The sequence below is a fragment of the Bombus huntii genome, chromosome 2 (assembly GCF_024542735.1).
Source record: "Bombus huntii isolate Logan2020A chromosome 2, iyBomHunt1.1, whole genome shotgun sequence".
NCBI lineage: Eukaryota > Metazoa > Arthropoda > Insecta > Hymenoptera > Apidae > Bombus > Bombus huntii.
The window spans coordinates 16,447,827-16,475,135 of NC_066239.1; the positions used below are offsets into that span (position 1 = coordinate 16,447,827).

General features: G+C 36.0%; 1 protein-coding gene across 3 annotated transcripts; it reads right to left on the minus strand.

Moving 5' to 3' along the window:
- Positions 1-1,529: 1,529 nt before the first annotated feature.
- LOC126878125 (tyrosine-protein kinase CSK) lies at positions 1,530-27,139 on the minus strand. Of its 3 annotated transcripts, none has more exons than XM_050640629.1 (8): positions 26,967-27,139; positions 22,718-22,760; positions 5,154-5,537; positions 3,471-4,124; positions 2,492-2,687; positions 2,315-2,401; positions 2,135-2,227; positions 1,530-2,051 (listed from the first exon to the last, which is right to left on the minus strand). In XM_050640629.1, exons 3-8 carry the CDS (start codon positions 5,507-5,509, stop codon positions 1,956-1,958), a joined length of 1,482 nt encoding a protein of 493 aa, XP_050496586.1. In that variant the 5' UTR covers positions 5,510-5,537; positions 22,718-22,760; positions 26,967-27,139; the 3' UTR covers positions 1,530-1,955. The 3 variants fall into 3 exon arrangements, with proteins under 3 accessions (XP_050496586.1, XP_050496585.1, XP_050496587.1); XM_050640628.1 differs by having other exon boundaries at positions 26,963-27,139; XM_050640630.1 differs by lacking the exons at positions 22,718-22,760; positions 26,967-27,139 and adding an exon at positions 8,611-9,201.
- Between the last annotated feature and the right edge of the window lie 170 nt (positions 27,140-27,309).

Consider the following 27,309-nt stretch of genomic DNA (forward strand, 5'->3'; position numbering starts at 1 on the left):
TAATTATGAAGTAACGTTTGTCACACCACACTGTAAATACGATGCGGCTTAAAAAAGATATAACAAAATGTAGGGTTTCGATATTCAACGTAGAAACGTGAGAAATACCAAAGCAAGGGGAGAACTGACATTCGATATGGATTACGTTGGATGTGAAATATGCATCCATGAATGTCTTCATAGTCGCAAATAGAGGTCGACAAATGTAGTATCATCGAAAAAACGTTAGGTACTGGATTAGAGCCATATACATTATATTACATACTATCGAAGTTATAAACGGACTGGTACGCTTATAAATACGCTACATATTTATTACGACTATTCTACGACTCAAACTAGATACGCACTTTCGCGAAACAGATTCGGTCTATCGTTAAAGATTATTATCGTTCTTACAAAGCTCGGTTCAGTCATGACGGTCCTTCTTTCGAATACTATTGCAAGCAATGAAAAAATGCGAGGAACTGAGTACATTGGCTTTGATCTCGGATAATAAGTCTCTGCGTATATGATTCTGATAGAAATTATGTAAATTAGATCCAAAACCTGATATCAAGTAACATACTTTGTATACCAATCTTCCAGTTTTCATAGCGAACCAAGAAACTATTTCTTCAACATTTGTCATATTTTTTTCTATTTCGCTTGAAACTACCTATCCTCTACGAATAAATATCATTAGTCCGTTATAACCATTGGAGAAAGTATTAAATAAGTGGTGGTTCCTATATTACATAAGGAAGATAGAATAACACGAAACGTCTACAGTTTAATTACTTTAAATATGTAATTATCCGATCTTTTCTTTCTTTTCTATATCATTGCGTTGGGTAGTGCAATTGAAATATGGACATTCGGATAGTTATGTAAAGTAACCATCTTAAAAACTAAAAACAAAAACATATAGACAATTCTTGTTAAATCTTCTAACCAATATCAATCTGTGTATTGGAAATATTAATTCTTCTTATTTTTCCCATTCTGATAACCAGATATGTACAAAAGTATTTACAAATACATTTACATCACTAATATATAGTCAAATATCTCAGGGGCAACTTAAATAATCATGTATAATAGTCTGCAATAATTTAGTTAAAAATTAATACTTCCTATGACAAATCTTTGATTAAAAAAAACGTATACGACTAACAAGTACTTGTAATCTACAATCACTATAATACGATACAAACATCTCTCTGACAAACTGTCGACGATAAAAATCTAGTTACCTTTCTTCTGTCCTACCGTTACACGTAAGTGAAAAAATTCCAATATATCCATCCTTATACAAGTTAAGTCCAAAAGATTACTTTGTAATAAGTATTTATCATGAATAATTACGTCTCATTTTCTTTAAATTCAGTTCAATGTAAGGCGCTTCTTACACCTGGAAATATTTCTCGAGTCATGACAATGACGAAAATTGCTCGAAAAACCGCGAGATCAAGCAGCTTTATAAAGACTGCCATACTCGATCATACAAAAACACGACAATGAAAGAAAAGAACTAAAAAGAAAAGTAATTAAAAAAGGAAAAGAATTGTATTGTAAATATCCTTTCAAGTGTTACCTGAATTTCGGATGTACAAGTTGAACTTCTTTCGTTCAAGAATTACAACTTGGCCAAAGGCACGATTGATATATATTAATTTATATGGAAAGTATTTTTGTAAAAGAATATGAAAATCAAAAAAAATCTTTAAAAATAAAAATAATAATAATAGCGATAATAATAACGTAACAATAAATACAAGCAACGCAGATTCTACTTTTGTACAATAAAAAATGTACAATAGAAAATTGCTTTTTGTAGCAAAAGTATTTAGAGCCACTACCTTTGACCCTGACTTAAAAAAAAATCTCGAAAATTCTAATTCCTTCTTTTATGTCTTTTCTACTTTAATCTATGAATAATAAGTAGCATTTCTTCTTTTTCTTTTTTCTTTTCTTTAATTCACACCTTTGGTGTACTCAGCTTTCAGTTGACCCAGCACTAATTTTATATCGTAAAAAGTAGGTCGGTTTTCAGGTTGTAAGTCCCATGCCTGGTAAAGAATATTTACTTCGTAACAACGTATAACATAATTTTTACGTATATATATATATCATAGAAAATTTCTATACATACTTGTCTCATGATATCGTAAACTTCGTGAGGACAACCATCAGGTGGCTCCATTTTATATCCCTTTTCCACACACTTCACAACGTCAGCTAGTGGCTGAAATCAACAGTAATGAAAATCAATGTGGATTACTTTAACACAAACGATAGTCCAACAAGAAAACATACATAGAACTCTACTCACAATTCGTGGATATGGTACACGTCCAAAGGAATAGATCTCCCACAAGAGTATTCCAAAACTCCACATATCAGACTTATTTGAAAACTTCTGAAAACAAGAAATTGCAAATTGCGTATATACGTGAATAACGTTAAAATTGGGCATTATGGAATCGGTATTTCACAACTTGATATTTACATTTTGCTTTAAAGCCTCTGGTGCAGTCCATTTGATGGGCAGCTTCCCTCCTTCGAGAGAAAAATTTTCGTCCCGTGCCAAACCGAAATCCGACACTTTCGCAGAGTTATCCTCCGCGACAAGAACGTTTCTCGCGGCCAGATCTCTGTGCACTACGTGTCTGGATTCTAAATACGCCATGCCTGCGCACGTGTCGCTGAAAGGGAACAAAATGCATATTTAAAACCAGTCCTCTCTGACACACGAGACGATATAATTTATGCGAAATGTAACGGCGCGCTGATTTCAACGAAGCTTCGTAGATAAACAGAAAATATTTTATCTCTTGCGTCCAATCAACTTCTGTTAAATTTACTTTCAATAAATTAAGCTTTGACTCAATGTACATGGTATTTATTTCAAGATTGCGTCAGTACTACTTTTACAGTATTATTACAATAGCATTAGATTATCTGTCACATGTACCAATTTAACTTTTGTTTCAACGAGTAGAAAGACATAATAGCTTAAGAAGAATTTTAACCAAGACTATATATTTTGTATCTTTATTTAACAACAGAAAAACAACGATTGAGCCAAACTACAATGGTCCAAAGAACATAGCACAATATTTTTAGATCAAAGAAGAAAATCTGTGTCGTCAAATCAGAATTAAGACAAGTATTCCTGCATATTGTTCACTCGCATTTTCAAATGAAATTTCTAGAAATGTTGTAACAACGGAGAAATACGATTGAGTTGAAAATGAGGCGAAGAACGCAGCATGCGCAGACTTTAAGAGGACATAGCGAGTAGGTCGCGTACCAGCATGAAGAACGCGAGTAAAATACCACTCGTATTTCTCTATTTCGCAAACTATTCGATATCTACGCAAACAAGCATCCGTCTTTATGCAAAGTTTCGAAGAAATCAGCGCGTGACACCTCGCGTGTTTCCCCAGCGAAGCATAAATCCAGCTGCATCCGTGCTTTTTACGTACTACGCGAAGTTGATCTGGTCCTTCTTGGAAACGTGCAGTCTCCCTCTTGATCTCAGGTAATCCACCAGGGATCCTTTACTCATATATTCCGTAACCAGGTACATGTGTTGATTATTGAAAACAAGGCCGAGCAGTTTGACCAGATTGTCATGGATCAGCGAAGTCATGAGACTCGCCTCGGCCAGAAACCTCTGCGCCGCCTCGCTGTTGTCTTTCAGCATTTTCACGGCGACCCTTTCGCCCCGATAAACGCCCAGCAACACGTCACCGAACTCTCCTTTGCCGATACACTCCCTCAATTCAAGTTCGTGGGTCTGTATAACCCAACCAGCATCGATGAACGCCTTTAGATCCACGCAGAAGTCCTGTTTGCCCTGTTTAGGCAGAGATTTGGTGAGCTGCGTGCACAATCCATCGGCATCCTGCTCGTAATGCTCGACCAGCAAGGCCAGATTTTCAAAAAATTCTTCCTCGTCGATAGTTAATTGTTTGTTCGTGTATTGCACTCTGTAATGTTGGACACGGCCCTCGTAGCACACGCACAGCGTATAGTCGCCGGGGAAATTCGTCGACTCCCGGACTAGGAACAGGCCGTCCTCGCGCGGCCGCAACAATCGTTCGGCAGTTTCCCTCGATATCTTCCCGTGGAACCATCTAAAAACAACGGATAATCGTGAGTTTGAGTGAAATGAAATTCGATTAATGCGCCGATTAGCGGATATTCTCGCCAGGACAATTAAAAGCAGGAGATGCCTATAGGCAGAAGTTCGAGAATCTCGTAGCAAAAATCATCTTTGTCATTTGAATTTCTTTTATCAAAATATATATCATATTACACAATCGATGCAAGTATATTTATAGTTATATCATAGAGGAATTGTTTCTACTCAAATCAGTTATAGAATACAGTTATAGAATAAACATCGTTTTCGCGTCGTTGAATTTTCATTCGAGTACAAGTCACGGCATATACGTAAGTCATTTCTCATAATTATTAGAATCCCGTGAAATTTATAAAAGTTACGTAAAAACTATGTACAAACACGATAAGTATAGTATATATCAAAGAACCGTGTTTTATGTATACAAAGAATTTTCAAAATTAATCTTCTCGCGAATCGAGCGTTAAATCGAAAAATATTATTCTACGTTTTCGATTTACTTTTCCGTGAGAAATCTCATCTTATCTATATATACAGGGTGGTTGGTAACTGGTGGTACAAGCGCAAAGGGGTGATTCTAAGCGAAAAAAGAAGTCGAAAATATAGAATAAAAATTTTTTTTTTTAATTTTTCCATCGAGACAACGATCTACAGTGAGATCCGTTATAACGAAACGCGACAAAGTGCACGTGTACCGAGCGAAAATTTAAAGTCGATTTTCTCGAAAACAAAGCCTCGAACAAAAAATTTTTATTCTATATTTTCGACTTCTTTTTTCGCGTAGAATCACCCCCTTTCCGCTTGTACCACCAGTTACCAACCACCCTGTATATATATATATATATATATATATATATATATATATATATATATATATATATATATATATATATATATATATATATATATATATAGACATAATATAAGTTCGATGCAATAAAGAATTTTTATAAAAATCTCATCCAATCGTTTCTTATACAATCGATGTAAATTCGCGATGGTGCAAGAAACAAATACGTACGGCATAGCGTTGAGTTTGACCTCGTGCCTCGGATTCGCCGATAACGCAGCAGGATTGCTAGGATTGGTGACGTTCGAGGTGAGGATTACCGGTGGTGAGCCGGTGTTCATGTGACTGGTTATATTAGCAGAGGTGACGTTCGAATGCGTAGTCATCGTCGGTGATACTGGATGGGACGGAATGTTACTTGTAGACAAGTTGGAAGGAACGTTGTGTTGCGTGCTATTTTGTATAAGGGGATGGGATGTTACGTTTGAGGGGATCGTATGGTGATTTTGATTGCCATCGAGCTTCGCTTGCCGCGCTGGCGCTGACACATTCGGGTATCCGCCACCCGCATTGTGATACGTTGGCATCGCAACTCCCGCAGTGGCCTATGCGAACCTACAAAAAAAGGAAAGATTTTGAACACATTTTCATTCGCTGTAAAGTGCACGGCTTCTTCTTATCTTTCGAAACGCAAAGATGTTTCACAAAGTGATCCGATGATTTTCAACATCTTCACCTTTCCACGCTGTCGACCTTTCCACCTTTTCTCGAGTCTTCCTATCGACGAACAACGCCTCGAGTTTAATCAACATACGAGAGAATCCAATTTTACGGTAAAATTTTTGTGTAAAAATTAGCAGCTCTTTCGCTTGTGAGATAGAAAATTTAAAGACCTTCCTTAATATTTGACGATATTAACGTGATAATATTTGATTCAGAATATGTATCGTGATTGGCGATTTTTCTATCAAGATTTCTTATTCTTTAATTCGCAAGTAGGTAATGACATATTTTTTTAAAGAATAGATTTCACACGATGTGTCTACACATTCGATACGTTTTATCACTCTGAAATACGTTTTACCATGTAGAATAAAAAAAAAAGTCGTGATAGTTTAAACGAACGTTCGTTTCCAGATGATATCATTTCCATATTTCAGTATGGTAACTCCAGTCGTATTTCTTGATTCTGCAAATCTGACGTTAATGAGACACATAAACGTAGTACTAGCACTAACCTTGAGATTAGAACTAATTTGACGACTATGAATCGATACTTGGAGACAATACGATTACAAACGTTAGAAACGATAAAGCAACCAAGCTTCTACGAGCAACACTGAAATTGATAAACACGCTAGTAATGAATGAACTTCAAACCTCGTAAGAATTGTCCTTAAGAAAAAGTCATGAATCATAATATTGTCATTCAGAGCGCCGTGACTTGATACATCTTTCTGAGTTAATAGGTACGAAATTGTTCAGGATGAATGAAACATTTCGTGTACGAAAGTCGAATTACGTTTCGAACGACTCGACAGTGATATTTGCCATATTTATATTTTATTTCGTTTCAGGCTATTAAATTGTTTTTGTTTAACTCGTTCAATGTTAAGGAAATTTATTAAAAAGAAATTTTGATTTTCTCATATTCGATCGACTAACACTTGACTTTTATTGTTTGTCGATCTCCAAACGACAGGGCTTTATTTTATGGTATCGTTTTTATAAACAAAATGGTATTTATCAACTAAACGATACATGTTTCTCCCTTTTTGTCCTATTTCCTCTATGAACAAGTACAACGTCTTGATCATACCGCAGTCAACGCCTAATCTCCGTAAACTAAGTCAAGGACTTATTAAATCAATTTTCCAGTTTTGTCTGTGGTTTTAAACTTTTCTTATAACACACGCGATGTATTGCAAATAAAACGAAGCGTAACCTATATTCACATCTTAATATTTGATCAACAATTACGAAGATCGCGATTAAGAGGAGTAAAATTGTCTCCAAATACGAGTAATTTTCTCTCATAAATTAGCAGGTAATTATAAAAAGGGAACTATTTGCCTGTGTAAAACAAGTAATTTCATACGAATAAATCGAAAAAAAATATTCCTATTTAAATGTAGTAAAAATACAATTTTGTCACACAGACAAAATACATAATAATATGCATAATATTCTTGTCGATTAGTGAAATGTTAAAGGAATTGTTTCATGTTCGAGGGATAGCTTTCAAGATATGAAAAAGTTATAAAGAATGTCTTGGCGCTTGGTATGCCACGTTTGCCAGAAAACAAGCTTTAGATATCCGGTTTCTCGAGTAACAACCGTAAAGATTTGTTTCATCGTGAGGGAGGGGGGATTCGGTTCCAGAGCATGTGGTTCGAGCGTTGATTTTGTCTTTGAGATACACGATAGCCCTGCGCTTTTTCTTTCTTCCTTCTTTGCACTTGCGTATCGGTTAACGATACATTGCGTTCCATGTTAACGGACACAATGATGGAGAACACACGAATGCTTTTTACGCGATCCACCTAACAGTGTCACGTTTGATTAATATTTGTCGCGAGAGCAAGCGTAGCGAGCGCTTAAGCGAATCGTTGCGTCAAGCAGTTTCCGGGAAGTCCTGATTTTACCATGATTTTTCGTCATTTACAGTACTTCGTTAGAGCGAGTCAATTTTATGGATCTGTTCCTTTTAAGAAATTACTTGCAGTAAAACTTTATTTATCTGAGCACCATTTATCTGGTGTGATCTGATCCGAACAAAGTTTTAATTACTGTCCGATTAAACCAACTTCCGCTAATTAAGCTCACTTATCTAAAACTGAATTCCTATTATACGAACTATAGATGCTTCTAACGTAGAGTCAGACGAATGGAATTCCGATCTGCAACTTATAAAGCTGATTAATTATTTTGAAGATGGTCGTTGACCCAAATTTTTCCATTATCTTCTTTTTAATTGAACACGGTTTGGAAGTGGCTGTAGAGTGATTACTAGAATGATTAATAGATCTAATGACTGCTGGAGAAAGAATTTAAAAGATAATTTTTTAATTCGATAATGTCATGTCCGTTTAAAAGTATCGTAGAGTAAAATAAGAATGATATGCCGCAAGATGATTTCCTCGATTTAAATAAAATCAATCTTTGCCCGTAGAGAATGAACAGTGGTATTTATTGAATATCGAATGTGAATATTTCATTCGTACAACATGTATCTAGAATTTGAGAGGTGAAATATTTCCCATAAATCTTGAGCTTGATATTTATAAACGATCCTGTAGTAAACGATCATAGTTTACGAAAACTACATCTCTTTATTTTTTATTTAATTCAAAACATGCAACCATTATACATAAACAATAACCTGCATAATATAACTTTACCTGCAAATCAAAGAAAAAGAAAAAAGGTTTAAGAGGAATTTCAAATATTTCAACGTATTTTGAAAAAATGGAAAACAGGAGACTCGATATAGGACAATTTAAACTAAGCGGAACAACACATTGAACAACGCTGCTAAAATCGCAAAAATACGATAAAACTACGTTACGATCATTCTTTCGAAAAAAAAAAAAAAAAAAAAAAAAAAACGACAGATATATCCGACTCAATCTCAATCTTTTTTACCAAACAACGCGAATTTCCAGAAACATATAGATAACGAGTTTACCATTTTTAAGAATAAACCAACTCTACGTTACAGTCTCCTTTCGCCCACTCTCGAACGTTAACTCGTCCATTCGGAGATACAACATCACATACATCGAAACGTGTCACACTCTGTAACTCATAATCATCAGGAAACACGTCGAATCACAAAACAACGATTGCTTCTACAAACTCAGTTACGCTTTTTAATTAAGTGACCATCCATCGATATTTCGACGGAGACACTGCAGAGTGGACGAGAAACGTTTCCCTGTCGTGGCTGATCGAGCAAAACGAGCACGGCGTCCATGGTGCGCACCATATTTAATCGTGCATCCGCGGTGACTGAGGTGAGCATTTAATCAGCCAGTTAGCTTAAGTGGCCATTGTTCCAACGCGCGCACTATCCGCTCGTTCAGCCCGCATTATAATGCGCTAGACACACCGATAGACGACAGACATGCGTGAGAGGTGAATCATTCCGCGTGTATTTTCGAAACGACCAGCAAACCATCGTCAACGAACATGCCCGGTGCAAGCATCGTCGCTCGAACCAACGTCTCGTCTGGTTTCCTCTGTTTGCGTGCGTCCGCCCGATGTTCTTAGCCTTCTCGCATTCGTGGAAGACGAATACAGTTTCTGACGAAAGTATTCGAATAGTTGTATAGTAACTTGTATAGTATCGTAATGTCTATTGTAACGCGTCATACGACGAGTCTTATACGAAACATTATATGGAAGAACGTTAACGTTGTAACGAGACTCGAACTGTCACGATTATATTCGTAAGATTGGAGAGAAATTTGAAAATGAACATAGAAACTACAAGATGCATAGTGCAAGAGATCATAAAAATATCGAACTGCTGAGAGAGAGAGAGAGAGAGAAAGTCGAAATTTTATTTTTCTGCGACTAAGTATAATATCGCGGAAAAGTGAATGTGAAAAATGGGACGGGGATTTGACGATCAGAAAAATGATTACCGTATTACGATAAATTCGTTGAATGTTCTTTAAGCTTTTTATAATACGACGTAAAACGATACTGAGAAGATTCTATTGTGAAAAGCTCCGCTTGCATAGTAAACACCGTGAGTCACATGCGTCCCACGTGATACGCTGTTTTCTTACGAATCGTCGACATTCGCGTACGCTTTTCGATAAACGTCAATATTTTCATGAAAAATGTTCAAAGAAAAGAAAATATCGGAAGAAAAATAAGGAGATTGGAAAGTTGGTGGAATTCTTTTTGAAACGTTTCGCGGTTCAAGTGTGCCGCTTAAACATCGTGAATATCAGATCGTTGTGGTCACAGTATGCTTGCAAAGCACACCAAGGTTTAGATTACCATTTCCTATAAACTTTGCTGCGTTTTGTAATACTGAGACACTTCGTGACACATAGAGGAATACTGAAACGTCGGTTCAGCGGTTGCACGACGGGTTCGCCAGTGGAACAATAGAAGCAAAGATGTAAAGATTAGAAATCTACTTTTGTGTTAACCGTATTAAATAACTGAATTGGTTGCGATCAACATTTCTGGATAGATAAAAATTCGAAAAATATTTAACAGTTGACTTGGTCGTAAGAAAATTCCGAGGAAATTGTTAAATGATAAATAACTTGTATAAAATCGTGTTTCAAAGATAGACTTAACGCATTCGCTACTAAAAAGAATAAAAAATTATCAAACTTATTTTAACACACTATCCGTTGCTTTTTTGTTTCTTTCAATTTAAGTCTCACTTTCTCGAAGTGCGCAGAACCAAAAACGCAATAATTGCGCCACGCAACGTTATTTATAGATAGCGAATAAATTGCATAATTAGATAATTGAAGCGGCGCAACGTATGCATCGATAGCGACGAAAATATTCCAAAGTCGTCGCAGAAACAACAAGAAATTATACGAAATAATAAAATTCTTTCTTAACGCCTAGTTGTAGCTAAAATTACGACTTACGCGTGTGAATTTATATATTGTAGTAACTTCATGCTACGCTGCATGGTTGGAATAAAACGATGACTTTACGATTGTTTCTTTATCATTAATGATTTAATTTTTTAGAGGAATCTGGTTGTAATATAGACGCAATATCATTACATACGTTTGCAACGAACATGTGAATAATAAAGTGTATGCAAGAGCTACTTGCGATTCTATTCAGGACATTTCTGTTTCATATTCAGAACGTAGAATGCTCTATTATATCAAAGGGTTCTAATGAAACGCTATTGTCTGCAATTTGAACGAACACGTGTTCTAAGAAATAATTCGATCGATCACGTATGTACGTACGTATCTCTGTCGTTAATATAACCAAGAATAGGCAATCTGTTGCTATAGAAAAATCAGCATAATTTTACCACGAAGGATCCTTCAAGACCTAAGGATACCACGCTAAAACGTTCTAAATTATATAGCAACTTATGATCGTAATTTTTCATTCTTTCACGTCGCTAATAATCCATGCTAATTGATGCAAATTATGACTATAAATAATGAAAAATAAAAATAAAAAGGAACGTCTACAAATTTACTAACAACTGGAAAATTACGAATCCTTCCTTCGGTATTGAAACTTGGCGAATGTGTTTGAAATTCACGATACGTGCATCGCCAAACAAAATATAGAAAATCATCCTTGTACAATACTTTTCTGCAACAAAGCCTCCTCTATCTGATCCTACAAAATGAAATTCCGTCGTTTCCTGCTGAATAATCGGGGGCAACATCGACGAGACAAATCTGTTGCACGATCAAACATTGAATAATTCAACTGGAGTTTATCCTTGGTCGGTGTCTATGACGAGCGCGTTATGTCACGCGAAAATATATTGCGCGGCCGGACATACTAATACAAGAATCGTCATTACGTAAGTATGAATAGCCACGTTTTATTGTCTGGTTTTCGAATTTCGAACAAACCGTGTCGCGCGTCCACCGTGGAATCGAACTTTCACGTCGAGTATCCTCTCGAGCTAAACACAATACGCTCATTCAGCAAACATTTTACAGCGTAATTATAGATTATCGTGCTGTTTCCGATATCGATCTCTTTCAATGTTTTTACGCTCTCGTTTAAATATCATTTTCAATGTTCCAAGAACAATTAGTTTTCACTTTCAAGTAAAAAAATGGGGACAGTATGAATATGGCACTGATTGATCGAGTTATAGAATCAGACGTCATAAAAAAGTCTTCGTACACTTTGCGCAGGGCTACTTTGATACAAACAAAGTTGCATAACGCGTTTATTAAAAAAATACATATACAGGGTGGTTGGCAACTGGTGGTGCAAGCGGAAAGGGGGTAATTCTACGCGAAAAAAGAAGTCGAAAATGTAGAATAAAATTTTTTTTTTAATTTTTCCATCGAGACAACGATCTACAGTGAGAGTCGTTATAACGTACCGCACGCGTACCGAGCGAAAATTCAAAGTCGATTTTCTCGAAAGCAAAGCCTCAAACGAAAAATTTTTATTGTATATTTTCGACTTCTTTTTTCGCGTAGAATCACCTCCTTTCCGCTTGTACCACCAGTTACCAACCACCCTGTATATGTGTGTATGTGTATATATATTCTACAAAAATTATATTTCGATTATTTAATTATTATTATTTAATGTTCAACGTGTTAAAAGTATTTGACACTGAGAGGATTAAATGAGCTATGTATTGATACGTGTTAAATACGAAACGGTTCCTTTTCGTCGGCTTGGTACAAAACGCGCCGAATCTTTAATGAAATTTCGTAGAATCGTATCTCCATGAAGGTAGCCCTTTTTTATAGAGTACATAAAAACTTTGGCGAGTCACCGTATTTATTTGCACTTTTACGGAAGTATTTTACCCACTAAAACGATTATTTTACAAGGTAGCGTACGATATAATTTAATCGTTTTCTCAGCAAACCGGAAAAACGCGTAATAGGTAGCTATGATTCAGAGAACCTTGACCAAGTTGAGAGTTGAAATGGAATAAATTAAATGGAATATTTGTTTTCATTTCCAATCGTTTAGCGACTAATTAATTAAAATGACGAGTGATGTTCGTTAATTTGCTAATTGCAATCTTTATTGAACACTCGTGATCTCGTCATCGGATAATTAAAAAGAAAGAAGTGAAAAACAAAAAAAGATATAAAATGATGTTCATTGATAAACCAACGAAAGAACGCGGTAAACGAGGTCGGCTTACAAAGTGGCCATTCATTATGAAAGCTAGACCAAAGCGTTTACGTATCAAACGCTGTACGCATGTTGTTCAATAGTAACCGCAAAATTGATTAAATACTCGGGACACGGTACATTAAAATTTATTACTAGTAAACGAAGCTGTGAAATTACTCCAATCCCCGATAATACTATTAACTGTGACTAAATATTGATATATCTATTACATACATGTATATCGATCAGACTTTCGCGCTAATATTAGCCGTAGAAGCCAACGAACGAGCTTCGTGAATTATGAACAAATTTCTACGATATCGTAAATTCAAAGTAATTTCACTGTATCGCTATTGCTCCAATAGCTCGTCGAAGAACGTGTACAACAATCGGACGAAGATGCGTAGAACACAGGCAGAAAAACGCGATTTAGGTTTCCCACGAATACTCGTTAAATCTGAAACTTTTTCTTGAAATATACGTAAGAAGTACTTGCTCGTGCTTGAATTTCAATTGATCGCTGTGCTTGAAAATTCGCCAATTCTTACGATTCAGGACGCACCCCGTGGGAACAGACAGCCGGTATCTATGCAAATGCTTGCGAAACTACCAAAAGCCTGACGAATTTCTCACGAGGTGAATCGTAAGGGAAGCCAACCTCTTATGTAGCTGTTCCTTGTTAGCCATGGCAATTAGCGAGAACGAACGGAAATTCGGCGACGTGGATCGCACGCATCAGCGACTCAGGTGGCGTCGAGACCAAGGGGAAGACGCAACGTGACCACGGCTCGAATAATAAACTTTCCGATTGCACGCCAGTCCACTGTACTACCATCTGGAAGGACATACTTACGTAGCATAATTTTTGGTATCAACCGAACGTTTACTATGGTGTGGCGCTCCTCTGTCCCACGCCATTCTATTGGCTTGGCAACTAAGCGATCGCGGATTTTGTCGATACCGCCTAATGACAAAATCCGCAATCTCTTAGTTGCCAATCCAACATTTACACCGAGCTATAATCAGAAAAATGGCGTAACTCTCTATAATTGAAATTTTATTTCTTTATGGGAATAAAAATGATTTTAATAATATATATTATAAAACAAATTAATACAATCATTGCAAGAAAATTATTTATTAAATATACATCGATATACAGGGCGGTTGGTAACTGGTGGTACAAGCGGAAAGGGGGTGATTCTACGCGAAAAAAGAAGTCGAAAATATAGAATAAAAATTTTTTTTTTTAATTTTTCCATCGAGACAACGATCTACAGTGAGATCCGTTATAACGAGACGCGATAAAGTGCACGCGTACCGAGCGAAAATTCAAAGTCGATTTTCTCGAAAACAAAGCCTCGAACGAACAATTTTTATTCTATATTTTCGACTTCTTTTTTCGCGTAGAATCACCCCCTTTCCGCTTGTACCACCAGTTACCAACCACCCTGTATATACATATTCCAACATCATCACGCCACTTTCACGGTCTTCGGCAGAGTTGCAAACTCAAACGTCGAGCGGAAAGCGTATCAACACGCGCAATAACGTTCGAAGGAAGCCATTATCCGATCGTAAAAGTTGAGCGCAAAGAACGAGGATGATCGAGTGGAAGTAAAGCGAAGAGTAAACGCGCAACGAGTTCATCTCGCGAGACTTCCAGGATAGACGCAAGGGAAACGATGCGATAGCAGGTATCGAGCGTTGGAGAGACGACGACGCGGTGTTATTCGCTTTTCACACAAAATACTAGCCTGCAATCCTTTTGTTACGAGCGATAAAACGCGCAATGTAGTTTCGGCATCGTTTGATAGGGAAGGGAAACGCGGTTGCTTGCTCGCGGCGCAAATCAACTCGTTTCTATCGCAACCGACTAACGAATGGCTAACCATACATCGAACATGCTATCCAATGGGTCGATTGAATCGCTCGCAGCAAATTCATTGGTCACGATTTGCGAAAGTCGATTCGCGATGGACTCCTAACGCGATACTTACAGCGCTGTACAGGTACAAATTTAAATTCCGCCGCGTTCTTTTCATCGTTTTCGACTCAATCGTATTTTTCTAGCGTTGAAAGGTATCTCAAGTTCGAAGAAAATATGATAAACGTCTTATCGATATATTAGGCCGTCCGAAAAGTTTCTTTCGTTTTATAAGGAAATAATGGATGCACAACATTTCCGTTTTCTATTATTTTATCGAATCACGTATGTTACATTTTCTTCTATCAAAATAAAGATCACAACGTTCGACAGATTAGGTTTCATGTTTGTATAAAGATGCACCGTTGTTAAAGACGGGTCTGTAAAAGAAAGACACTTTCCGGACAACCTAATATTAGCGTGATTTCTCCCTTCGATTTTACGTTAAACATTTTCTTAAAGCGTCGCGAATCCGATTGTTTGATCAAAACGAGACTGACATTGAAATATAGAAATACGAATATCGTAACAGGGTTGTGTATCCCGTGAACTGTTGGGAAAGTTGAATATCTATCTTCTACTATGCGTATACCGAAAGTATTTGGATAGTTGCCATAAAATATTTTTATCGAATATATCCCGTGTATATTATGCGAAACTTTTTGAAATTTCATTAGCAGAATGTTGAAACACGAGATTCGTAATATACAATGTCAGACTATATCGCGTCCAAAATCGATCACTGTTCAAGGCTATTGGTGACCGTACCACCCTCCACTATAACGTTTTATTACTTTATCGTTCTATTTCATCTCTTTTCTCTCGTATTTGTCTTACCTCGTGTTCGTTTCCCAGACGCAGAAGGCAAGGTTGCACACTGTCTGTCTAACACGTATCAGGTAACAATCGAAGCGCGTATAGAGGTTGCGAAGGACTGGATCAACCATGAGTTGTCATTACGATCGAACATCGCAAATACAATACGCGGTAACGAAAATACTCTCGTTTGTAACAGCAGAAAGCTAAGACCGAGTGATGCATACGAATATGGACAAATTATTCGCTACGTTGTTCTTAACAACGCGCTTCAAGCTTATCAAAATTGCTGATATCCTAAGTAATCGCCGATAGAAAATCTTCGTCTAGAGTGGTTTTTATTACGAATTCTGCAAATTTGCGAACCAGCCTGCCAGCAAACAGTCGAAACATCGTCGCCGTTGTGATCGGCGACAGTGGCGTACACGCAGGCTAAGTCCCAAGAGAGGAGATTCGACGTTCGTTTTTCGTCCCGCCAAGGAAAACCGCAAGGTGCCTCGCCCCGTTCCACGCGTCTAAAGATATCAGCTTAACAAGAACGACGGGAAAAAAGAGTAATGCTCGTGACTCTGAGCGACCGTGCCAGCCAGCCACCAGGCAACCAGGACAAAGTGACGAACACAGGGCGTGAAACGGCTGCCCGTAAAACAGCGAACCAGCCTTTCTTTTAATTTGTAACCGGATAAAGCTAGATCGGTGCGCGAACATGCAAATTAATCGAATCTGTAATTGAAGGTAATTAAAACTTATTATATCGACGCTGGTACCAGATACTAGGAGGATGCCCGCGTTAATTATAATAATCGAGAGAACCAAGAGCGTCTAGTCGCAGCGAAGAAAGGCCAGTTTATTAACGGCAAAGTGAATTGTACTAAATCTCCGCGCATCCAGCTCCTCGCCTATTATGCTCGTTGGTATCGCGAGTAATTCATAGACTGAATGATTTATTTGTCATTGTCAGTCAGGTGAGGGCGGGCATTTACGAGAAACGCGTGAGAAAACATGGTATTCCTCAAGATTCTCGTTTATCTAGCGATATGGAATTTGCGTTTGGATATAATGCATGATCATATAAATAATGTGAATAATTAGATTAATATACGTAGAGACAAACAACGATACAGTAGAACGACAATTATCTGATACTTGTGTCGGGAGATGAACTTCATATAGTTGGAACTGATAATAATCATGTACATAGCCGGTAATGGAAAATTCAATGTTGATCTCTCGACAAATGGCAACAAATATTACGACGTCTGTGCACAAATAAACATTCTTCAACTAAATGCATAAAGTATGGTCGATCAAAGATCGAAAGATTACCGCGTTTTTTCCGAGCTGCTCGATTATCTTTAGAAAGAATTCATAAGAATCGGAGCAGCAACTCGATAAGAATCGACCCGTTTATAACTGGAGGACCGAGGATAAAAGACGAGGAACGCTCGGACGTTCAGGTAACAGAGTGTTCAAAGAGACAGAGAGCGAAGTAAATCGGTTCGACGAGCTACGGGGCATCCGATTGGAAAATCAGATCGATCAAAGGAGCCACGTGCTTTTCACGTATAGCCAGCTTCGACAGCGGATTATTCATCGTCGACGATGCAACAAGATTTACATTATCCAGAAGGGCAGATCGTGGCAAAGATATCCGACGAAATTCTCGATCACTGAACCAGCGTGTTCCCCTTTTTCGCGTAATTTATGCAAAGCTTATTCGCGCCGATGTCTCGTAACTGTGCACTATTAATATCCCTGGCACGCGAGGACAGAAGCGAAACCGGGGAAAGAAAAGAAGAAATAAGAAAAGAAAGCGAGGAAAGAAGAAGAAGAAGAGGAAGAGGAAGAAAGAGAAGGAAAAAAGAAAGAGGAGAAAAGAAGAGGGCAAAGAGCACGCTCGACAGATTTGTTCGGAGTGTTTCTCTTTAACAGTACACGTTACTGTACCGTGACCAGCCGTTTTCCATCTGGCGTTACTGCATTACCCCGCGGAAGACTGCGCGCGTTTACGATTTCTTACTCCGAGAAACGGTCACATTCTTTCTTCGGCAAGTGTAACGATATCGTATGAAAAACGGAAGAACGGGACGAAGAAGCGAGAAAACAGCGCATGTACTTCTTCGGCGAGGAATTTACTAAGGCTGGAAGCGAATAAACACTTGTTGTTCCACAGTTTTATTCGTTTAAGAGGTACATATATATATATATATATATATATATATATATGTATTAGACGAGATCTACAATCTTGGAAGATGGTTTTAAATGTTAAATTTAGAAAAATAATGTACTCGTATGTGTCTTTGTATTTGTTGAAATCGTGCTTGAGTTAAAGAAAAATTACACAAATATACAGGGTGGTTGGTAACTGGTGGTACAAGCGGAAAGGGGGTGATTCTACGCGAAAAAAGAAGTCGAAAATATAAAATAAAAATTGTTCGTTCGAGGCTTTGCTTTCAAGAAAATCGACTTTGAATTTTCGCTCGGTACGCGTGCGGTACGTTATAACGGATCTCACTGTAGATCGTTGTCTCGATGGAAAAGTGAAAAAAAAATGAAAAAGAAAATTTTTATTCCACATTTTCGACTTCTTTCTTCGCGTAGAATCGCCCCCTTTCCGCTTGTACCGCCAGTTACCAACCACCCTGTATACGTGCTAGTATATTTGTATCATCAAAGGGGTTAATAAATGTACTAAATTCGTCAAGGGCGATGGTTACAAATTATAACTTGCAACGAATTTAAAAATTTCGAGAATACTCCAATGAAATAATTACAACAATACTCTCTAATTTCGTAATAACAGCAAGTAGCTAGCAATTTTCTACGATCCGAACCATGACATTTCTTCGCCTTTTCTCAACCATCTTTGCACGAACTTAAATTTCCCGCCACGTTAGAAACCGTGACACGAGCAAACAAAGCAGAATAATCAAGAATACACGGCAAAGACAATAGGCGCAAAAAAGAGGACAGCTCTCCTTAACAGTTAGGGTATATATGGATTCTAAGCAGATCCTCGTTTACAACTTTCTAACTATCTCTGCCATTGTAACGTAACACGATTCACACGAGACAGAGGTGAATCAGTATCGAAGGCGGTAACGCGAACTTCATAGAGCTCGAACAGAGAGAAGAAAGTATGACGTGACCCAGAAAAATATTAGTCGCGGAGTAACACGCGCTAAGGTTCGAGGATTGATCAAGTTGGCCGTGCACGAAGAAAGAAAGGAAATGAGACGAAAGTGAACGAAAAGAACGATTCGTATAGATATATACAAATAGAAATAAATAATTTATTCTTTATTAATTCTGCTGTGGTCTTCGAATTTTTTATAGTTCGATCTCGCTTGCGTTTCAACACAGAGGAAGACTTGTGATGTTTTAAGAAAATCGTACACAGTATCGTGCGTATAAACAGGGAAATGCCTATTTGCAAAAAGCCAACTGGTATAATTAATATTAATTAATTGTGATGTTAACACAACCGTATTGCGAAGATTTCTATTTCTACCTTTCCTCTTTGTATCGAATTTAAAAATATATTTCTTGTACTTTGAAAAGCACTATAGAACGGCTCTCAGATGTTTATTTCGAAAAATATATTTATTAATAATTACAAACTAAACTAGATTGAATTTAGCATGAAATACAATGTACAAGAAACGTATTTTGGAATCCTATATTATGGAAGAAAAAATAGAAATAAAACTTTTCATAATACAATTAGTTGAATTTATGTTTCAGTTGTATAAATAAAAGTGAACACATTGAAACATACAGAATATTTCTACCAGCTTGAAGCGCATCTTAATATCTCCAACGATTTCTCTTTTTCTTTTATATGAAATTCTCGAATTTTTTGTCTATATTATCTTTAATAATTCTACACTGTACTCGTGAGCGTTTGAAGACGAAGGAAACGAAGATCGCTGAAACACGAGATAAGAGGAGGTTGCAAACGCGACTTCGTGTATTTTATAAAGGAGCTTCTTGTTCCGCGGTGTAATTATATTTTAAGAGAGCAATTTCTGGAAACTCGTCGACAGGCTACCGCAGGAAGTCGTTAATATTGGGAAGTATTTCCTAACGATTTCGCAGTATGTTTCTTAATGACCGTGGAGTCCGAACAGAATTGCAGTCAGACACGGAAACTCCTTATTCGCATTGACAGCAGATTGAATTAAGAATTCCTGACGCGTTCTAATAGTTATCTAGTCGATCGAGAATATAAATTTACGTATAGAATAAAATTTAAAGTAATATTCCTTGCGAAAAAATGTCTTAATCGTCATTTAGATCAATATGTAGAATATTTCTTAAAAAATAAGTTTCCTTAAGATGTGATAAATGAAATAAAATTAAGTAAAATTCTATCCTCGATATAGCATCGACTAAGCACATTTGACTCTCCTGCGGCTGTTTTTTTTTTTTTTTTTTTTGTATCGATCTTACTTTAATGATAACCGAGAAAAGGACTTTTAATGTTGCAGGGATATCGAAAAATCATGTATATTAATAACGATTTGTTATTTGATATTATTCTCGAATTTAAACAAATGTTAAAAAAAAATGAATAGAAGATAGCAATTTACATAAATGTAATAGGAGATCAAAGAAGATGGTAAAATTTTATCGAAATCGTAAACAAAAATAGTACTTGCCGTAGATTACATTTCCAACAGTGAATCACTTTATTTTTTTAACAAAGTTTATCTAATCAAATACGTGCTTTTTAAGCGAAATTTCTAAGACGTACCTTGTTCCACTTTATCGTTTACCTTAAAAATATAATTTTTATCAGGAACGCTAAGTATATTAAGAATATTCTTTCGATTATCCAGCTGCAAACAATTTTATCGATATACAGAAGCGAAAAAATCAGTTGAGCAAACAACCTTCACGATGAAAATCTCCAAATCACATGCTAACAAAACCTTCCACGAGATGTTTCTTTTTGTATGCCGCTATTGGCGATAATGCGTAAAAGAATAAACGCAACACGCATACGAGAGACGTAAATGAACTGCTTTACAGATCGTTTCGTTAAAAAGACGAAAGACATATTAAAATAATAAATACTTGGCAGAAGCTGTCCAATTCGAAAGAATTAAAGCGTTTAAAAGTAAGGAAGGAAATATTAAACAAGTCCTTGAAATTCCTTATCATAACCACGATAAAACCACGATTAATTCCGCTGCAGTTGTCGAATTTTTACGACGCAATTTCAATTTCGTTTCAATAAACAGAAGAAACCTTCATTCGTAACTGGTAAATGGAGACGACCTATAAAACTCTAAAAATTTGTATTTTTGTGCTCATGTGGAAAGTACGCGTTGCGAAGTTATTGATCGATGTAGTTTCATCGTTATTAATATATGTATAAGTCACAATACCGTCTTACGTGCATTTTTAAACATTTCTAATATCTACGCTATAATACGATGTACACGCAAAACGACCACTATACCAACTACGTTTAATGAAAGATCTACTTTTTACGACAAATCTTCACATAAGATTGAAATAAGAAGATACGTGTATTAACAACGATTTAATCGAAAACGACTGAAAAGTGGGAAATAAAATATTCGCATCAACGCAACGTCAATACTTAGCGGGTTTAATGGAAATGCAGATACGTAACGATTTGTCGAAAAGCAACAGATACACAGCATGTAGTTTCTACGATGTCTTAATCCGAACGCGTGTAAGATCGATCATAAAGCTAGCAATCTGGAAAAGCAATTCTGTCCTTCGCGAAGTGCTAGATACGTGTATCCGCGAACGCTTTAAATCGCATTTGGGTCACGTTGGATATCGCCTTCGGTTTCGCACTTCGTCTCCATTTGTGGCAACTCGCTCGAATTTAACCGCGCGTCTACATTTTCCTGAAATACGTCGTTAAAACGCAACATTTCTCGTTTTTTGCTTTAATATGAAATACGCCATTAATATGAAATATTCGCGTACGTAGCCACACCGAAGTGCGATCTAATAATTGTACAATTGTAATAATTATAGTATCAATTAGTTAACTTCCATTGGTACGAAATAAATTTCCCTTAATAACGTTCTTATGTTATAGTCGAGTTCCATCGCAACGGGAATGTCTCCTTTCTGTGCAAAAGAATGCTGAGTTACAAGGAATTGCGAAGAATGTATCGCTATTCCGAGATTTTTTCCCGAACGCTAAGGCCTGGTAATATGAGTCACGCTGCAATGGCGAGCAGCACTCTTGAAAATCTTACTAATGAGGCTCGATACTAAAATATACAGAGGATCTCTACCGTAACGAGATCTTGATTTTATACGTGATAAAATGATTATCAAATTTAATTGCTCTGGTTGAATAGGATAGGATAAATCTTAGCTTAAAAATTACCAACGAATGGTTGAGTTTGTTGCGTGATATTAAAATTTGCTCTTGTACCTTTAGTCGTGGCATACGCAATAAAAATGTTAGTCGTGTACTTGAGCGGATCATATCATTTAAGAGGAAGAACTTACATTTAATTTTGTAGAAAATTTTAATCCAAGTGAACGTACGTTCTACCATGTGTATTGCGCATCTTCACGTTATATTTCCAGAGTTGTTCTTGTACAACAGAATGATTTGTGAAACAGATGCTCTTATATTCCAAAGCTACATAGTTTGTATAGAAACGCGATATAGTTTGTATAGAAACTATAGAATATGGATCTTCTAGATATATGGTTCTGCTGACTCGAGATTCTTACAGCATCCGAGGTCTTAGCCATCATTCTGAAAGTGTTAGTACGTTTCAACGAAGACAATTCGCAGTATGTTCGGGATAAAAAGGGGAAATTAATGCAGAATCTCCGATGCATATTTAGATCTATGGCAATTGATATTCGCATAAATACGTATAACAAAGAGTATCGACTTTAATCAATTCTTGTGATCTACTCTAATTAACTCGTATTTCGTATGAAAAATAGAAAGTTTGCTGAAACATAGCCTGTGTAAATGTATCTATGGTAACCTTTGAGTGTAAACGTGTGCCGGGCTCGAACATGAAAAGCTTACGTTCGTACAGTAAGGATTAAATATGATATTTATTATTTTTACAATTTTATCTAGTTTACGACTTGATTGAACATAATTCGTAATAAAGTAATAAAACACGATAAGTTAAGCGCCCGACAAATCTTTACAAGCTTACAATTTATAAAAAAGATATTCAAGCTTTACCTATATTTTAGATTGATTGTCCATCCTCTGGATACGTTCCCCTCTGAAACAATAATAAAAATCATTCGATTACATTGATAATCATATATTAAAAGAATTTACATACGAGAAGAATTTTAAAAGTATTTCAAATAAATTCTACTATAAAACCCGTACAAGAAATTGTTCTCGTTACGCTTAACGAACAGTTGCTCGTAATTTCGCTTGGACTAAAACTAGCGAAGTTCCTTGTTAGAAATTCATAAAAAAAAAAAGAGTCGATCGCCAGGTAACGCGATTTTAAATAGCAAGGAAGATTAGGAAAGAAGCATGTCATAACAAATTTATTGAATCTAACTATAGACGAGACTCTGCGTTTCACCGAGATGCTCAATTGCTAATTAAAATACCGAACAAAGCAAAAATAAATGCGACCATCGAAGCAAATAACAAACAGACGGAGCCTTTTTTCCAGGTATTCGGCCAGATATTCGCATGTGAATTAAATTTGAGCATTTAAAACTCGAGGATAAATACATAATTATTAACTATGTAAATAAAGTGGTATTATCAGTAGCTTGAATTATAGAGGCAATATGTTTGTTAGTTTTTAATCAACGCGTTTCAAAACATTTTGCATCTACAAAGATGCTAACCTCTTTACAAACAATTAAAAGAATTCTATTTCGTAAATTTTATTTACTATTATTTGAATAAATTTCAACTTTTATTTCGTTATTACGTTGTACATTATACAAATGCGATGGATAAGTTGAAAATATTCAATCGAAGATAATGTTACATCTTCTAAATACTTTTAAATGCTTTTATGCAAAATAGTAAAAAAAAACTCTCATTTAAATGAATCATTTAATTACATCGTTATGCAATTTCCTTCTAACTTGCTTAAAATTCTTGAAACTAACGAGTCTATTTTCCATCCATAGCAAATGAAAGAATTAAATTACATGTGAAGTAATTAACAATACAATTACAGAATAAACGGCATGTTTTATTGGATAATAAGATAACACTTTTCCTAAATTTCATTATACGATCAGTTTCATGAACTGAATTAAATTTTCATTTACTTTCAATAACTCGCATATTCATTACAACCACATACGATCGAGATATACAATCTCGAAAGAAAGGCAAATAGCGAATAATATTTGCACGATGTAAATAAACAAAATCATTATAAACGTGTCATACCTATTTTCCATGCTAACTGATGGATATTATATTAGATCAAATTATATGTAACGAGTATAATCTTTAACATTTTTCATAGGCAATTAACATAATTTTCCCAACCCATTGAAGCCACGTATATTTATCCGTTAGTTGAAATATCTGATCCGAATTTCTCTTTCATTTTTTAAGATACGTTGAAATACTTACTATCGGAAGAGGAAGAAAAGTATAGAATTCATATACAAAAGTGTAACAGTTCATTATTACGAGCATTAGTTGACTATGAATTCTATTTCAAAAAATGATTAAATTCCGGATTTGTTTTTGTTAGTTTATACAAATTAATGAAAAGTAAAGTTGCTTCCTTATCGCAGCTCTTATAAATACAAATAGATCTATCGTTTCAACTCGAAAAATAGAGCAAATATAAGCAATAATACGTAGGAAATAAATTTTTTTCTTCATAAAATTCCACGTACTAACTGATTGAACATAATTTTCATAAAGTAATCGATTCCGTTGGCATTTTTCGTAATAGAGAGCAGTATCCGGCAGTTTGATCATTCGGAGCAAACGTCTCGTAACATTCAGCGCAAGGTTGCGGTCGCTCCCTCTCACTCGGCTTCAGAAGCGCTGCTTAAGGCTGAATTAATTAGGTAAGAAACACGCATGAGAGAATCGTTGATGTTTCGGCCGCGAAACGGCACAGCGGGAAACCGCGGCGTTTTTCTTCGTCGGCGAGAAAACGCATCCGTGTGTGTTCGACGCACATGGAAAAATATAACGTAATAACCCAAGGAGGAAGAGCAGCCCATTTACAGCGTACAATTAAGCATTGTGACTGAATTATTCGACAAGAATACCGTGTACCGTTCGTTAACTGTGTAATTAGCCAATAGTTAATTGCCCGGGTTCGCATGAGCTGCTTCACTCGCCTCGGAAGCGTATTAACCCTTTACACTCCGATTTTGTCCCGGCTAAACTTTTCGATGGTAACACCAATGTTTTTTGGCACGTCGCACACACGTATAATGAAATTTCAGTTTCAAATGATATGTTGTATTCTTTGCACGAAGTTATATTTTTATGGTTTGAAATCTTGATCATTGTGTACTTTATTATTAATCACCAACCGTCTCGAATAATAAAAGCATAACTTCCTGTAAAGAATAAAATATACAGTGTGTGTACATATATATAATATTTATTATCAATTATTAATTTAACTGATTTAAGTTAGAATAGAATAGGAAATCAACAAAAAGTTCTTATAATCATGAAATATTAAAAATTAAGAAAGACAAATATAATGGAAGTTAGGTCTGTTTTAGTCTTTGTAAATGTAAATATGATATAACTTGTTTTTAATAAAAATAATAGAAAATTTTTAAATAAAGAAATTACTTTGTAGTAGAAATTAACAATTAAATATTCTCTTCATTTCCGCCCGTTATGTATGATGCTTGCATATTATATAGATGTGTTATGTACTTTATGATTTTGTGCTAAAATTTTATCACATACAATTATTAAATTATTAAATTATAATTAATTATAAAATGTGCCTCATTTACATCATATATCTCTTCAGGAATGTACGTCATTTAAAGCATAGAGAACATAAAAATACCTTTTGTTGGCAGTTCATAATTTTATTGAAGAAAACGTCCCTGCACCCCTCATAATGGATACAGAGAAGGGAATAATTTTATGATGGTTTTATGACCATTGGCATCTTTTTAGTTTCCGCATTATTCTCTCTTTATTGCTCAATTCATATTTTGTCGGAAATTCTATGGTACAATTATTACTGCTGTAACTGAAAGATGTACTGAAAGTATAATAACCAGTGTGTATGCCTGGGTGGAGTACTTTAAGCACAATTCATTACACGATAGTTTTCTATCTTCCTCTCTGTGTTTTCTTATTTTATAAAAGGAAATGTGTAATGTCAAACACTAAAACGCGGAGAAAAGGACGTATTCAAGGACAGAAAAACCGTGGCGGGAAAATTGGAATGCAAAGGACACGTGTACACCTCGACGCGCCACGATTATCGCTGACCAACAAACTGACAGGAACGTACCGATCAAGCTGTCTCTTTGGGGTGGTTTACATGATTCGAGCGCCGGTTGACATAACAGAAGCTACCCTTTTCCAAATTATATGAAATTCATATATTTCCAAATATATGAATATGATTTCGATCAGGTAGTTTCGATTACGTTGGAAAGTATTCGTTGCGCTACATTCGTTTACTGGTACGGCTTCTGATGCGGCATTGCTTCAATGATAGCATGTTTCATACATAGGCTCCAAATTTAATTATCGATTCTGCTAATGACGTTCGTTAAATAATAGTATAACATATCGATTGTTTAACTCGATACATTCTATGCTTGAAATATCAAATCTTTTTGTCTTGTATCGATAATTAACGATAAATGTGAACGCACATGTTACATAATACGTTATTATGGAAAAACAGATTAAGCAACAACACGAATATAAATAAAGTGAAAAGAAAGCTCTGAGACAAATCTCTTTTATTTTCAAATCTTGTATCGAACCATAATTAGTCGAAATTTCGAAAAGTAAAGTTAAGAGACAGCTCATGGACATCGCGTAACCTCGACAAATCTTCGATGCACTAAAAGGATATGTTTCGTGCATGCATGTGCTATTTTTTGCGGAAATGGATGTGCCGAAAGGTAAGAGACGATATTGTCACCGAATCGATACGAGATGTTGGAAATTACAAAGAAACGTGCTATTTCTCTGTCATTCGGTACATTTAGAATGCAAGAGCGTATGTCATTTAAATAACGCCCACTTTTAACTTGAGAAGGTGAGAGTAACAATTCAAAGTATAATCTTCGATCGACGTTTATCACTTGTACAATTGGGAACATTGTTATTACTATGTGGTAGAACGATTAAACAACTATCATCTCGCCAAATATACGCAATAAGAAGACGTTATAAAATCGTAAAATTGATGAAATTTTAATGTATAACAGCATCGCAAGAATTTTATCCTGCGCGCGAATAAATATAAATTACGCTTACCTACTTTATCGAATACTCGGATTTTGTTAGCGGACCTGCGAATAAACACAGGAAGCACAATAACACTATGTCACATGAACGAATATTCGTAAGAACCACTTAAAACAACGATGCAATCACCTCACGAAACGTCACACTCACTTTAGTCGGGCGGCCATTTTGCTACACACAACCCGAGTGAAGAACATTTTGATCTACGAAAGACAGAAGCTTGAAATTAATCTACCACAAGTCACTAGTAACTTTCGTGATACCAACATTATCCAGAGAACTTTTCGATTTAGTAAACAAATCTTATATGTTCGAAAATTGACTGCTATCGTTCAATAACATCATTCGACCTTTCG

Bases quoted from the DNA above. Each gene is read 5' to 3' on its own strand.
- LOC126878125 (XM_050640629.1), bottom strand. From the start codon at position 5,509: ATGCCAACGTATCACAATGCGGGTGGCGGATACCCGAATGTGTCAGCG. The intron at 2,688-3,470 runs GTACGTAAAAAG...GTTCCCTTTCAG, and splicing joins GACCAGATCAACTTCGCGTA to CGACACGTGCGCAGGCATGG. The intron at 2,402-2,491 runs GTAAATATCAAG...TCTTGTTTTCAG, and splicing joins CAGAGGCTTTAAAGCAAAAT to AAGTTTTCAAATAAGTCTGA.